General features: G+C 42.6%; 1 protein-coding gene across 3 annotated transcripts in view; it reads right to left on the reverse strand.

The window, feature by feature from the left end:
• Positions 1 to 16418, reverse strand: part of mcama (melanoma cell adhesion molecule a) — a 68330-nt gene that overhangs the window by 15418 nt on the left and 36494 nt on the right. For all 3 annotated transcript variants that reach the window (XM_070555501.1, XM_070555500.1, XM_070555499.1), the window contains exons 2-6: positions 3706 to 3839; positions 1600 to 1828; positions 1451 to 1521; positions 1281 to 1368; positions 148 to 327 (exon numbers count right to left, since the gene is read on the reverse strand). In XM_070555501.1, the coding sequence (XP_070411602.1) occupies positions 148 to 327; positions 1281 to 1368; positions 1451 to 1521; positions 1600 to 1828; positions 3706 to 3839 (702 nt within the window). The remainder of the gene's footprint in view (positions 1 to 147; positions 328 to 1280; positions 1369 to 1450; positions 1522 to 1599; positions 1829 to 3705; positions 3840 to 16418) is intronic.

The following is a 16418-nucleotide window of genomic DNA, read 5'->3' on the forward strand; positions in this document are numbered from 1 at the left end:
CATTAGTAACAAAAGGTGTATTAAAACAAACTTTGGTTAGGTAAAAGTAAACCAACCCCCCAAAATAGAACCAGGCAGTAATAATCGAGCGCAACAACCTTAAGAAGAACAAATGAAGGAGTTACTAGACGTCTTCAGAAAACTCACAGTGAACAGTGATGTTGATGCTGTGGGACTCCATCGTCCTGATGGCTCCTGGGACAGAAAAGATGACCTCACAGGAGAAATGTGAGTCCTTGTCCTTCTTAACGACGTTGTACTCCAGGGTGCTCTGAACCGAGTAGAACCCACTAGACTCCCGGGTCACCAGAGTCAGAACGTTAACATCTGCAATCATTGGAGGGGACAGCTAAATGACCACAACTAGCCTGAGAGGTTCTGCTTGAGCAGGCTGTCAGAATGCTAACATCCTCCATTTACATGCATTTATTAACATCTGACTACATTTCTGAGGAACAACCCATCTTGGTGTGACAAAAATATAAAGAACTGTTCGAAAATCCTAAAATCCTACAGCTATTTGTGCAACTGCTGAATATTTTGTTCTCTTGACTTTGATCAAAAATCACGTATTAGCAGGGACACATTTCAACATAACACCAGCTTCAAACACCTGCACTTCCTTTGATCATTCAAAAAATATGTGATCTTTGGACAAGTTGACAAAAGAAAAAACCTAAACACATTTTTTATACAATTCTGCTTAGGGCAGCACAATATACCGCAAATATATCGTTATCGCGATATCAGCATGCGCAATATGCATATCGCAAAGAACAGATAAATATCGTAATGAGTGGTCAGCTCAAATGTTTGCTACACATATCGCATTCTGTCAAAAGGAAGCATGATGTTTTTTAACAAATCAAATAAGAGCTCTTCACCCATTTGGCCAATGAGGTGGGTTCTCATAGGTTAGATGCCCGCCCCCGACACTTAATTTTGATGGTTAGCAAACACCTGAGTTAGCTTTGTTCAGCTCTTTCTGCTGATTCGGCTTTTCCCGGGATCCACTGATTGCCTTTTCTTGTCCATTTTCTTTTCCCTTTCCTCACATCTTTTGCTTTTTTTCATTGTTATGATTTTTTTTGTCATTTTTTAAGTTAAGTTTTTATTTATAGCAAGAAATATTGTCATCGCAATATTAATCACTGTTATCGCATATCGCAGGTATTCCTAATATCGTGCAGCCCTAATTCTGCTTTATATCGACAATCCTGCAGGTCAAGCAGCCCTCGAGCTCCCAGAATACTATTTTCTGAGTAAATGTTTACACTCACATCCTGACGAAGGCGTCAGCTGCAGACCGTTCCTGTACCAGGTGATGTTGGGTTTTGGGAAGCCATTTTGAGCCTCGCATGACGCCACCTGAAAGGAGGTAGTTTTCATGAATTTTTATGTTCTCATCTCATCTTGAATGAAACATAAAATCTGGATCAACCGGGCCCACCTTGGATGGAACTGAGTTGGTCACTGATATTCCAGTAAGGACGCCCTCGATGACTGGAGCCGCTGGAGGAGCTGCGTCGGGAAAATGATACTTTAGTGATTTATAACTAAATATTAACGGGACTTTCTGTGTTTTGTTGGAAGCCTCACCAAACACTCTGAGGTGGGTTTTCCTCTCAGCATTCCCAGCTGCCAGTCCGTTAACCTGGCAGAAGAATTCCCTCTCATCAGAGAGCTGGACGTTCTTAATGATGAGGATGGTTCCCTTGTGGTCTGAAGTCACATTGATGCGGCTGCTGTAGTCTGTGTTGTTATCGATGATCTGCTGGCTGCCATCGCCGTAGAAGATCCTCATCCGTGTGGTGTTTCCTGCAGCTCTCTGCAGAAGGACGCACCATCAGTACACACAGCACTGGTTTCCTGATGTTGCTGCAGCTTCAGACATGTTACCAGCCCAACTTCGACCCTTGAAGGGTTGGTGGAGATGATGTGTGCATGTGTGCACCTGACAGGTGTGACCGAGGGATGTTTGAGAGTGCAGATGAGTTTCCTGCTTCCACAGTGATGTAACAAGCAGAATTAGGAACGTTTTGGTTGTTTTGGGTGTCCAACCTTTGGTGGACAACTACGTGGACTGTAGGACAACCCTTTGCCTTGGCAGAAGGAAGACAGGAATGTCCACATGTCCAACCTCAGATAGTGAGATAATACTCATGCATTGCTGTCCAGTTCTGCTGCCAGCCTCGTCTACCTGCTCCATGTTTCACAGCCAGGGAAACTTTTGTGAAAGTTTAAAGTCTTGGTGCATCCCCAGTTTTTATTCTTCTGTTTCTGTATAAACATCACATATTTATTCCCCCTCACACCTCTCAAGGCTGAAGAAGCAACAGCACTAATCCAATCCCCTCTCAGACCTCAGAGCTTCTCACTTCATAGCAGCCAATCAGGGAGTTGGTGGGTGTGGCTAACAACAGCCTGTTATCTTCAAAATCTCATTCAGTGCTTTTTTAAAAATACATTTGCAGGGGTCTCTGTCATAAATGAATACCAGGTGAGTCTCTTACATTGGAAAAAAGCTCTGGTTCTCCTGTTTCAGGAAGTAAAATTTAGCTGAAGGAGATAGGTTGCCTCTGATTGGCTGACAGCAATGTGACTTTTACAGTGACTGTTTGTACTGCAACGTTCATCCTCTATCTCCAGAAATAACACAAGCCTGAAAGAGTCCTGCCATGTTTTAAAGTTGCTAATGCTAGCAGTTAGCTAGTTGAGACATGCTCTGCTCTCTCCTGGACGCTAAGTCAACACAGCCTTCCCAGATCCTAAAACCAAAGACATGAATACGTAGACCCCCCAATGGGCACTGGAGAGCGTAACAGCGTTAGCACCACATCGGATGGGTCTCCTCACTCTCCAAAGTCAACACAGAGTAGGCAACTATGCCCATTATTGTGCAGCCTGTGGTTGCAACAAGCAGCATACAATTGAAAACAGATCATGTGGGATTACTATTGCCGTTTTTTAGCATACCTGATGGGATTTTATATTTTAACTTATTTTGGTTAATTATATTTTAATGATCATGCCATTCCATTTGTCTGATTTTGTGAAAAAGCTTGATAAAATGCGTTTTGAGTTGGGTTAGCACCTTCCTTAGTAGAAACAAATGCACTGCGGGCAAATGGGAGACCCATCTAAGATGGCGGCTACAGTGCTTACCCTACGGCAGCTCCAATAGACAGCGCCAGTCCACGGGGTGTCTACATATATATGTCTGTGCCTAAAACAAGGTGTGCAAATTGACAGTGTGACGTACATATGTCTTGCTTTTCTAATCCAAGTGTTTCCCATCAGTTTTCCATTAGGAAAGACCACTATCTTCACATTCAGCCAGCACGTGAAACTCAGAGAAACCAATTGTATTTAAAAATAACAAATAAAAAACTGCTTCTCAGTGAACTTGGTCTTTAAAGTGACCGAGCATTGAAACAGCTCATTCTGAATAGTACTGAAAATGTCAAGGATAAAACTGCTGAGGCAGCTGTATGTGAGACTGGTTTTCTGCAAAGAACTCCATAAGCGTGGTTTTATAGACCATAAAACTATTATACCCTAAAAAACATGTGTCTCTTTTTAATTCCCCACACAACAAACTAATGACACTGTCTGGTGTCACAGCTGAACTAGAAACTAGAACCCCGAGGGGTTTCAAACATGAACAATTCAGCAGATTCAGAGTGTCGGTCCAGCTTTACCCACCACGAACCACTGGATCATGACAAAGCTGGGTTCTTTGTCTGCATCGGTGAAGCTGTAATGGCAGGGGATCTCCGCAGAGTCACTCAGGTACACCTCCAGGTTGTCATTCATATTCAGCTCCACTTTGCCCCACGCTGGAAGACACATTGAAATGCACATAAATCACAAATGCTTGTTATTCAGAAACCATGCAGAGGCATAAATAACAATTCACCAAATCAAACATTTCACTGTGGCTGCATTCCCCCTAAATTTGACCTTTAACTTTAATCCTTAACGCATCCTGCTTGGCAGATGTATGTCTTCTCAGGCCAATCTGGAGACAAGCTGCAATGTTGGCCGGGAGAAGGAATAAAAAGGCTTCTTGTCCACATGGCATCATTTTCATCTTCCTTCTGCCTGGCTGACTGTAACCACAAAACTACGTCTTGGCCAGAAAACCGGCTCCCTTGGCATCATTGGGAGAATGCAGGCAAGGGAAGAGGAGCCAGTTCGACACTAGGCTGTTGATCCAGACTGCCAAGAGCTTTTTCAGCCGTGTTGAACTTGGCTGCAGCTCTTGAGGGGCCCATTCACGCAAAGACAAACGAAAACAAGGATGGCACCAGAAAAAACGGGTCTGATCCCTTTGTTTAACGTCATTTAGAAGACAGTATAGAATGCTTTCTCAAGCTGATGCTGTCAAATGTTGTTATGGGAGGTTCAGTGGAGTGGAACCTAATTTCCTCAAGTCATCAGCCACCAGGACTTTGTTCACATGTACAGTAAAACAGCATTAGAATAAAATCAGTGAACAAATTGAACCCTTTAATGCCTGGAATATGAAATAAAATGTTGAAAATATAAATTAAATGGCTTATATCAGGGCTCCTCAATTATAATGGTCCGAGGGCCACACACAAAAAAGACCCAGAAGCAAGAGGGCCGGGGTGGGTGGGTGGGGGGGGGGTGGGGGGGAGGGGGGTGATGGGGTGCTGCTGCTGTTTGGATTGCTGGCTGCAACGCACATAACACACAAGCTTGCAATATAAAGGAGAACACCTGTCCCCCTGCAGCTCGGCTGTGTGACTGCACTAGCCTGTCCTGTGGGACCCTCACCATGTGACCCTCATGTCCATGCTGGCTCTGGAGGAGCAGATAGGAGACGAGACCTCCTGTAACTTAAGATGAACCAAAGCTTCCTCCCAGTTCCTCTTTAAGCTGAATTTAACATCAGTTTATCTTCATGACACTAAAGAATAAAGTGGAACAAGAACTTCTATCTTCTGTTTCTCTCTCCTTTTAACTTCTCCGTGTCCCTAAATAAAAGAGACAGACGATTACGCTGCAGCCGCCGTCACTGGCCCCGCCCCCTCCCCAAGACCGGACCTCCCGACATCACAGCACTCGGTCTGCCTGAGCGCTTCCAGGAGAAACAAGAATGAAATCATGAAAATAATAACGCGTGTTTGGAGGAACGTCCTCTCTCTCTCTCTCTCTCTCTCTCTCTCTCTCTCTCTCTCTCTCTCTCTCTCTCTCTCTCTCTCTCTCTCTCTCTCTCTCTCTCTCTCTCTCTCTCTCTCTCTCTCTCTCTCTCTCTCTCTCTCTCTCTCTCTCTCTCTCTCTCTCTCTCTCTCTCTCTCTCTCTCTCTCTCTCTCTCTCTCTCTCTCTCTCTCTCTCTCTCTCTCTCTCTCTCTCTCTCTCTCTCTCTCTCTCTCTCTCTCTCTCTCTCTCTCTCTCCCCCTCTCAGTCGCTGATCGAGCGAATGGAGCGCGCCGCGCGACAACCCGCTCAATTAACATAATTCACGGCCCAAATCCAACAGAACCGATCGGGCTGCTTCGGTTCGGGCTCGGTCTCAGGTTACAACTCCAGCGCTGGTGCCGCCGTTAAAATAACACGATTCCACTATAATGGATCATGGTCCTCTTCTATGATGCAGAATCGTTTACGCCCGCATCTCATGCACTCATTATTTGATTATTTTCCTCAGCTCTATCTATCCTACACCTCCCAGTCGGCCATCGGGGGTGGGGGGTGCGCGCAGGGTTTGGGGGCCACAAAGAGAGGGCTCACGAGCCAGATGTTGCCCGCGGGCCGCCATTTGCAGACCACTGGCTTATATTATTAACAATCTTTTTTATTATGTAATTATATAACAATAATAAAGAAATAAAATTGGCTCTTGCCACATGTAAATCCTCCACCAGAGGGCAGCTGACATGTATAAACTGAATATGGTAGATTTTATTACATGAAAAGATTCTTTAAATATGCTAAGTGTAAAAAATAAAGCAAAATTACAATAAAAGGTATCAATAGACCAATGGCAAAAGGAACTAGCAACATCTAAGACTATCGCTAATAATTTTAACAGATGCTTGAATAGCAGCCAATCATAGAGTAGAAGTTAAAGGTGAAATTTGTATCATCAGCACAATGCAGAATAACAAACCAAAACCTTAAAAAAATCAAGACCTTAATGTAGGGCTGCAGGGCTGCAGGGCGTATTAATGCTGTGTCAGCGCTGTTCTTTTCTTCTAAACATGCAAATTACCTGTAATAACGTGTCAGTTCTGTTTTGGTTAATTCAGCCTGAAAACAGATGAAAAATGAATATTTCTTTTACCCAAACTGCATCTTTAAAGGTGCATTATGGAAGTGTGACAGCCAAAACATGTATAGAAATAATAAATGTCTTCTTCAGACATTCTCCTGCAATGCCCTGGTCCTGTAGAATGAGCCCTGGCATTTTTACTGGGATTGCCTGTTTTTCTGTAAAATCACAGAAAAAGAGAGATGCTCGGGTCGAGCAGGCTGCTTCATGCGCGTTCACGCTCAGGCATCGCCCGTAGCATTTGCTATCAGTAGCTTTAGCAGCAGAGAGAGAGGCAGTGCCACTTTGTCGCTGTTCCTAACGCCTAGTGACAAAGCTAGCTACATTTCTGAGGACCCTTAGCTACTTTCTGTAGAACTTTCTTCTAGATATTTCCTGCTAATTAGCAACAAAATAGCCATTTTCACTCCGAACCGTTCTTTGGTTTGACGTTGTTTCAGCTGTCATCGAGGATATAAAAGTTACAGATACAAAAGATGCTTCTGGTGCTTTAGCTGACCCAGTAAGACGTTGGACTCTCGTGCTGATGACCTGGGTTTGATTCTGGATGTGAACATAGTTTATTTAGAGTTTCTTTTTTACATTAATGGTATATTTTTACAGTAATAGTATGTCCAAATTTTTTTTTTGAGACTTGCCGAACGGCATTGAATTCACAGATAAAAAAGATGTGGGTTCAACTTTCATTTTGGAACAATTTTTCAAGCAAGGGAAGGGAATGATGTGAGCATGCAGGAGGACTGAGCCATCATAAACCTTTGTCGGCTGTGCTGAAGAGAAAGCTACAGAACCACATTATTTAATTAATTAGCTGCGCGTTCTCCTGTCCTCTGTCCTCCGGGCCACACACACACACACACACACACACACACACACACACACACACACACACACACACACACACACACACACACACACACACACACACATGGGACTGTCTCAGCTGTTATTTTCGTTAAGGAGTGTGCACGTACAGCATGCGCACCTCGTGCACGAGCCTACTATTGAAGCTGCCGTTACGCTTTTGGCCTGAGGGGGCGATCACGAGCATAAAAATTCAAAAGTCCATAAAGTCCCTTTAATAAGACACATCAATAAAACCTGAATTGTAAAATTTCATTATTAGTCGTCCTTATTTTTTGACAAAAACTCAGCAAAAATGTTTTCATCAGAACATTTAGTGAATAAAAAGGTCTGCCTTCAAGTCATTCTTTGTTTGTCACTCTTCTCTCAAATTGGTGGAAAGAAGCAACTTCCTTTTGTAAAATGAAAACGTTTTACAAACATAAAACTTCATAATTTTACATTAAACATAAAGTAAATGCTTTACATTATAGTTGTGTCCTATTTGAAAAACTAATGATGTTTCAGACTTTTATTTTTAATAGACTCACAACTTGTGTGCTTACGTGTGAGAAAGTTACCTGATCGTACGACCAACAGCAGCTCCTCTCCTTCTCGGGAGGATTTATTATGGTATGAAGCACTGCTGTAAACACTGAGTTTAGTGTTAACCGTGCAACTCGGTCTTTTATCCTCAGCTCTGCCTCTTTGCCATGAATTCAGATCAGTCTATTTATATAGTTCAAAATACCACGGGGATTAAGTTTAATCACACTTAAAGAAGACAAAACTCCCCTTTTCTGTTCCTCACTCCAAGATGAAAGCCTGAAAGTCTCTTGGAAGACTTGGATGATGTAAAATATGAAATGTGTAACTCCTCCCTTTGAATTGAGCCTCACAAATTAATTTAGGTCAATTTACAACTGTTACGCACAGAATTTGTGTGTGTGTGTGTGTGTGTGTGTGTGTGTGTGTGTGTGTGTGTGTGTGTGTGTGTGAAGGGGGAGGGGTGTGATAGACAACCACAGATTGGTTTTTGGCTAATAAATTATAAAGAAAAACTTGTGCGCAGACCTTCGTGTTTTCTGCGTTGGTTGAAGCAGATCAAGCATGAAAAGAGCTTTAGGAGTCCTGTTGCCACCCTGCTGCCTCCATTCAGCCTCTTTGCCCCCACCCCCTACCCAAGCCCTCCCTCTCAACCACCAATAATTTTCTCAACTCATTTTTTTTTTGTTTTGTTCAGCCAACCATTGCTTTAGACAACGAGCTTGGCATTGTTCCCCCACCTGGGTGGAACCCTCTCGTACGCATATGCACCCCCACCCACCCACCCACCCAGCAGTCATCCCATGTAGAGGTTAAAACCAGTTCACCATTCTTTCAATTTCTTGTTTACGGCCACAGAGATGACATGAAGCAGCTTTGAGACAAGAAGCAGATTACGGAGGCTGAAGAAGAAAAATATGTCGCTAAAGTCAGAGTAAAAATGTTGTGTCTCTTTGGGGCCGTGCTGCTAACTTTTCAGTTAATCCGATTAGCACTGGGGGGCTGCTACGGATTTGGCTTCCAAAGCCAACCTGGGACTGGTCTTATCTGTTCCTGTTGTGACTTCAGGCAGCATGGACTACAGCTGAAGCACACGTGACCCATGATCTACAGACCTTAACTACCAAAACGGCTGCCTGTGGGTGTGCTCCTGCATAGATGTGTCTGTCTGCTGTCTGGCTCTGAGTGATACAAAGACAAATTTATTCAGAGAAAAAATGGGTGTATGAACACAATCAGGCCTGAGACGTAGACTTTCAGCCATAGCTGAAGTTATTAGCTGGTACAACAGCTTGTCATTTAATAAACCAAAAGGCTGGCGTTCTTTTGCAAATACTTCCTTAAATAAGAACCAGGAACATTGATCAGGAGAAAGCTGCAGGAAGTCTTTAACTACAAACACAGTGTTTTTGTTCAAAGTTGTTGATGTTAGTCAGGAAATGAGGCAATAAATATCAGACCTGATCACAGAGATGTTTACAGTCATGTTTAAACAAAGGCACAATCTTTTTAAAGCCATACTATTCTGCGTTTTCCTATTTTAAATCATTTTCTGGAGCCAGTATGTGCTAAAATTACCCTTTCCAGGGTTAATGAAATGTCACTCTGACCCCCACTGCCCTCTGTGGCCAGAATACCACACTTGCAACTTCAGAGTGCTGGTTAGCATTTAATCAACGCATCAAAATTCTTCACAATAATATCCTGTGATCGTCTAGCGCTACCAAAGAGTTTCCTAAGAGGCACAAAAGATTAGCAAAGGTCCTCAATGTGATTCACAGGATTTTGCTCCTGTGTTGCTTGTTCATGACACATTTTCTCTGAAAAAAAGCATCAAATTTTACTTTTACCAAATCAGAAAGTATGAGGAATTACAAAAGTGCAGCTAAAATGAGTCTAAATCTGGATACTTCGTAACTGAACTGGGTTAACAAAACTTCCATAAATCAAACACTCAGCCTTCCTTTGATGTCAGGTGTTTTCATGCCACGTCGCCACCTATTTGGGTTAAAATAAAGTTTACTATTCTCCTTTCCTGTCCTTCCAGACTCACTAACACTCTAACAATACTAATCCAGCATAATGAGGGGTGTGCTTCCAGCCCAGCCTTTGCATACAGTCACCATTATGCACAAAACGAACAGACAATACCCTCAGATGCTAACTAAAGTGGTCACTATTATTGGCTTTCCCATTCCATTAAGGCTGTCAGCTTAGGCCTCCAGTAGATCTGCAGCTCTGCAGCTGATAAGAGTCCAAATCACCTCTGACACAACAAGCCAGCCTCATTTACTCACTTTAATCTCTCACAAGCTTAGTGAAGCATGAAATGAGAATGAATACTCCTAAGAACATCAAAATTTCATCCTAAAAATGCTCTTTAAATCCTCATTTTCTTTGTCCGGATCGAGCTGATTGCCGCAGATCAGAGAAATTAGAAAGACGGGGGGATGTTTTTTTTTAAATAAAACATCAGGGCCATAAAGGTCCGGCTGTCTGAATGTCACTAAAGTCACTCAGTGTGGTTACATGCACACTGACCGACATCTAAGTCCGTCCAGGTTGATCCTATTGTAATAAGCTGGGAGTCTTTATCTTAGTTTACATGCGCATTAGAAAACTGGCCTCTCAAATAAAGTTCGTTCCACTCCGGTACAGTAGGTGGCGACATGTCCCTTTTCGTGTCGGCATTCTTCCGGATAGCTTACAGTAAACAGAGGTTGGCGGGAGTGAATTGAGATAGGATATGCACAACGGCTGCAGGAATGTACAACAACGCTGCAGCACAGCTTATTTGGTACACACTGTCCTGTTTTACGGTGTTGCACATGTTGCGTTGTGATGATGGACTCGTCAGAAGACCGCTTCCGCGCTCTCGTCACTTCTGAAAAGTGCGCGTCTTACCGATTTAGTTCGGCTGACCTGTTTACATGCAGATTGTAATCGGACTGCTACCACATTATCTGGGTGCTTCCACCCCATGAGAACCAGTTCGCCTTCAGCCAGAATAATGCGTTTACATGCATTTTTAAAAACCACGTTGAGTCTTTTTAGAACAATACTTCAGACTGTGTGGATTCATGTAAAGTTAAAAACAACGCATTGATTTCTCAGGGAAAAAAAAAACATGCATTTCTGACATTTTTAGATCCTACAGATGGAGTAAAGGTTGTGCTCCAACAGTTGAGTCCCTCAGAGAGGGGAGGGTGTAAAAAGCTAGCATTTAAGTGTGGATGACAAGGAGTGTTTCTCACTACACAGGCCTGATGTGGTGAACACCTGGGGGACACCGTCAACTGGCTGACATCAAAGACCACAGAGACACACAACCCTACAGTCCACCTGACGCGCTTTCAGAAGCAGCATCTGGCACAAATCTCCCTGCAGCCTAAAGGCTGGAGCTTTATTCTTTTACACAGTGATAAGGAAGTGCATAAATCTCCTCAAAGGCGCCTCTTTATGCATTTTTGGGCCTCTTTTCATGCAGCAGAGCAAATCACAGATCCGGGTCAGGATCGGTGGAAACGCTCAACTCAAAATGACTTCTTGCTACATGACAGACCACACAAATGGAGATTTCACTCGTTTTCTGCAAAGAACCTCAGGAGAGTTGAAAAAGTCGGAACTTTTAAAACAATTCTATCATCTATATTGTCAAATTTTATCTAGTTAATTGGTGGTTATCAATCAAATGCTATAAAATTATGAAAAAGCAACATAAAACATATAAAATAGATGCCACATAAAGTTAAACTAAAGATGTGTTTAAAGATGTGGGAAACTCGCTTAATCAATACATTTGCAGCGGTCTCTGGTCAGAATGAATGCCTTGCAAGCCTTACTCAGGGCAACCCCCCCCCCCCCCAGAAACGCCTGCATCCGCAGAGGAGTGATTAACACGGCAGGATTTGGAGTTTTACATCCTGATACTTCGACATCTTGCCTCGGATTGGAAAACAGCAACGCATCTCTACTACTAATTCCATTATTTGTGTTTTATCTTCACAAACAACAAGCCTGGAGGAGCTTCTGCCATGTGGTGGAGTTGCTAATTGTTAGCTTTTGCTAGCCGAGACGTTCTCTGCTTATTCTGGAGGCTACAACAATGTTCAGTGTGCATGAAAAACTCAGCTTGGCCGATTATAATCAGAAATGATCATTTTAAAAGTTTTTTTTTCTATGAAATACACCTTTAAACAGGGATCTTCTGTATAAAACTTGTATTTTTAACCCTTAGAGGTCATATATGAAAACAAAAATCACTTTTAGCCAAATATTTTTGAGAAAACCAGCAAAAAGTCTTTTCAGAAATAATGTCAAAAATATATCTAAAATGTTTACATGATAGCATCGAGGAAACAAAATCAGGGTTTCAGCTCATTTAAATAAATGCAAATAACTAAAAACATGACCAGGTTGAGATGGTTTAAAACGTTCCTCGTGTGTTTCACGTTATTTTCCAAACTCTAAAAAGAAAATCTGCTATCTCTGGCTTTGAGAGAAATGTTAATCATTCCCTCTGGTTTGTAACTTCTTCAGCAGCTGCATGAATGTTTTATCATCACGCCCGGTGGGTGAGACTTCATTAAAGGAGCAACATGAATGTTTTATTTATGCTTGTATCTGATGTTCAACAGTGAGTGAGGCTTGTTCCTCTACATCCACTACTCATCAATAACCTCCCCCTACGGAGCTGCTGGGCTCAGGCATGCAGGCTGCTCCACAGCCACAGGATGGATGATTAAAGGTCAATAGGCTAAACACTATCAACATCATGGGGGGGGGGGGGTCCTTTACCTATCAGCAGAGGAAAAAAGGATCCACTAAATAAGCCTGACAGTAACAAAGTTCCTGTAAGAGAACATTAAAGTGGTTGAAGAAGCACAGGCAGGGATAAATCCTAAATTACAGCATCAGGAGCTGAAACGGGCCCCAAACAAAAACCAGAGAAGCAGTTCTGAAGAAAGTCTTCAGAATAATTTAATTTAGCCTCCTTTTGTAAATTAAATCTGAAAAGCACTAAAGTGGATTTCCTTCTGCGGGCTGGATCGGTGTTTAGAGAGAACCACCACAAGGTTGGAAGTAACTCTCCATCTAAACATACATTTACCAAATATGGGAAACACTCGGAAATCTGAGTTAGGACGTCCTCTAATGCTGTGGTCTCAACCAATAAAAGCACTCATGCTTCAAACTCATACATGTTTCTAAGAGTCATGAAAAATAAAAAATGAATTTATTTTGATTGGACCGTTTGGTCCCAAATCAGGTGCTTGTTGGTACCACCAGCCTGCCCTAAGTCCACAATCATGTTGGTGCCCACGCTAACCCACATATCTGAGTCTCTAAGAATGGCCCTGAAAGCATCTCTGCCACTCTTTCAAGCCTCCACCCCATCAATAGACCATTAACACCACCCTCACACCTGCAGGAGATTAGCTAATCACCCAAAACGCTTCACCGTGGCCTCAGCTAGCATCTTTGTGAGTGGCTCTTTGACCTTCTCAGCAAACAGAGAGACATGAACGTCAGCAAGGACCTTACATTGTCTGTGAACCATTGTTGCAAAAAGGCTTATGAGGCGTCACTTCCTCTGAACACTAAGGAAAGCCCACCTCCCTTCAAACCAGCTATTCTTCCTACCGCAGCTTGGTGGAGGGGGTTGGTTTGAAACTTGCTCATCGGAGGATGAGAAAAGGCTTAGAGTTGGTGCAGAAGATCTCTCTGCACCCTCTGGCTGCCTTCTGGTGCTCCAGAAGCTGCAGCAGAGTTTGTGCTACTGTGACAGGTTTTTCTTACCCATTAACTGGTTGTTTACTCTGCTGCCTTCTGGTTAACCTTTATTTATCCAGATGAGTTGATGATGATTACATGTGAAGTTGATAAGTCAGTTAGGACAGTCATACTCTCCAAAAGCTGCAGTAAAAGCTCTAAATGCTCTCTCGTCTTAGCCAGCCCAAAACTGACTGAAACAATTAATTGCACTATTGTACAACATTTGCCTGTTAATTGCACTTGTGTGAGGCACAAATGCATTCAACTCAATTCAATTTGAAAGATTGGTAAGACTTTACAATAAGGGTCCCTTTATTAAAGTTCTCAATACTGTTAGATATTAAGGTAAGGACAAAGGGCCAGGGGGGGGGGGGGTCTGCTTAGTAATGCATTGCATAATGTGGTTAAGCAGTTACTGATACTTTATTAAATAGTTTATTAATGCTTAATAATGCAGTAACGTTGAAAAAAGAACGTTTATTGTAAAGTGTTACGGAATGATCAGATAAATAAAAAGAGAGAAAGGCGAACTGAGAAATGGAGCTCGAGTCCTCATTCTGCCCACATCAACGCCCTTATTTTCCTTTTTGTGAGTCAGAATCAAAAAGTGAAAACTAGGACGAAGAGACAGATGGAAAGCACGATCTTTACTGGATTTTCCTTTTCGTAAACAAAACGCATCGTTATTTTCTAAACATGGGTTTTTACAGTACCATCAGTGGCTGCTTTACAAAGTCTACATGTGTCTGTGTGTCTTCTTAACAAATCCCAACTCTCCTCAGTACCAGCATCCCGTCAGATCCAAGATTCCCTGGAGGGGATTTCTGCATTGCAGTAGAATTTTTTTGAAGCTCAGGTTACAGGATTTTATCTCCCCAGTCACATTTCTCACTTGGCATGTTTCATAAAACAGAGGGGAGACTCATCTGCCAGCAGCATCGTTGACCATAACAGAACTGACTCATCGCTCCGTAAAAAAGGTGCAAAAAAGAAAAGATGACGCAGTTCTGCTGACCAACAGGTCGGTTCCTGTTAGAGAAAGTTAAAAGCTGTATCTTTACTGCAGTTTGGGTCAGAATATTAAATGATGTGGTCTCACTTTGCCAAAGGTGAAGAAATCTGACATTTTGATGAAGAAGGTGACGGTGATGCCTCCTTCATTAGAAAGTGTGAGTGAAGAGACATTAAGAGGTCTTGGCCATCGTTCTATCTCCATAAATAGACGACCTTTTTCCAATCAAACGTCTGACGACAGCACAGGATCGGCCCAACAAAGACCTTCTTATTCCAGCCACCGCCATCATCATCAACCTGCTGAATATCCTCGAAAAATACAAACTAGGTGCCAAAATACTCAGCTTTGGTTCGAGCCTCCAGCAGAAACAGTCAGTCTCTAAAGCTTTTATTGTATTTAAGAGACTGAAGAAGTAGGAAGGGAAACTGATCGAATATTTGACACAACATGAGAATTCTGATAACAAATCTGGAAGAGAAAACTATATTAAAAAGGAAAAATCGATCACAAAAACAAGACTGGTGGCTTTTGAATTCACACACTAGAAGCTTCCAGTGCATTTAAAAAGATCCAGAATCAACCAAATAACAGTGATTTTTACTTTCTACTTATCTAATGTTGTGGGTTTTTTGTGTACAACACTTTTACAACCCTGCTGTTGTAACTATAAAGGTGCTTTATGAATGTATGAGGTATGTTATTTTATCTAATTTATTAACTGCATATTATAAAAGGTGTTTCACTAGCAAAAAGTCCCACAAACTAAGTGGATTTAATGAATAGATTATAGTATTTTGGTAAAAAGGCTCCATGCAGCTGGTTTGAAGCTGATCTGAGCTGATGTAAGGTCACACTGCAGAAAAACACAAAGTATAAAAACAAAAGAAACGTGATTAATTCTGCTCATTTGCATACACAACCACACAATCAATCATGCAAACAAACTGAATACATTTACAGGGATGTTATCTGGTAGTGTCATTTTGTACGTGATGAGGGTTGCAGCATAAAGAATGAGCTTTCAGACCTCCATCAGAGACACACTCGGACGCCTTTGACAACATTTAACTTCCTCTGTGACCGTTTCCATCCACTGGAACCTTTTTACGTCTGATTGTTTTGGCGTTCGTATTCTAGTAGTATCTGCCCCACAACAAAGGCTTATTAGTGCCTTCGCTCTGCTTTTATCCCATCCAGCAGACACGAGGCGAGCTGTCGGGTAAGCGTGCCACACCCAATTCACCGGGATCAAAATGCTGAACCCCAGCCCCCTGCAAATCCCCCGCTGGGAATCCTAATGCTCTCAAAGAGAATATGGGAGTGATCACAGGTGCACTGCTGCGTTAATGAGGAGGAGAGGCCACTGTGTGTGCCCAGGCCAGTCCTACCTACAACCCCCAACACACACACACACACACACACACACACACACACACACACACACACACACACACACACACACACAAACACACACACACACACACACAAACACACACACACACGAACACACACACACACACACGAACACACACACACACACGAACACACACACACACGAACACACACACACACACACACACACACACACACACACACACACACACACACACACACACACACACACACACACACACACACACACGAACACACGAACACACACACACACACACACACACACACACACACACACACACACACACACACACACACACACACACACACACACACACGAACACACGAACACACACACACACACACACACACACACACACACACACACACACACACACACCAAAGAGGTCAGGAAAGTTTAGACAAAATTCATCATCATGACTGAAAAACCTTTTTGAACTTTGGTTCCAATAATCAAACTGACTTCCTTCACTGACAGGACAGGTGTGAAAACCAACTCCCACCACATCAGAAGATCTGCATTT

The sequence above is a fragment of the Nothobranchius furzeri genome, chromosome 10 (genome assembly GCF_043380555.1).
Source record: "Nothobranchius furzeri strain GRZ-AD chromosome 10, NfurGRZ-RIMD1, whole genome shotgun sequence".
Lineage (NCBI taxonomy): Eukaryota > Metazoa > Chordata > Actinopteri > Cyprinodontiformes > Nothobranchiidae > Nothobranchius > Nothobranchius furzeri.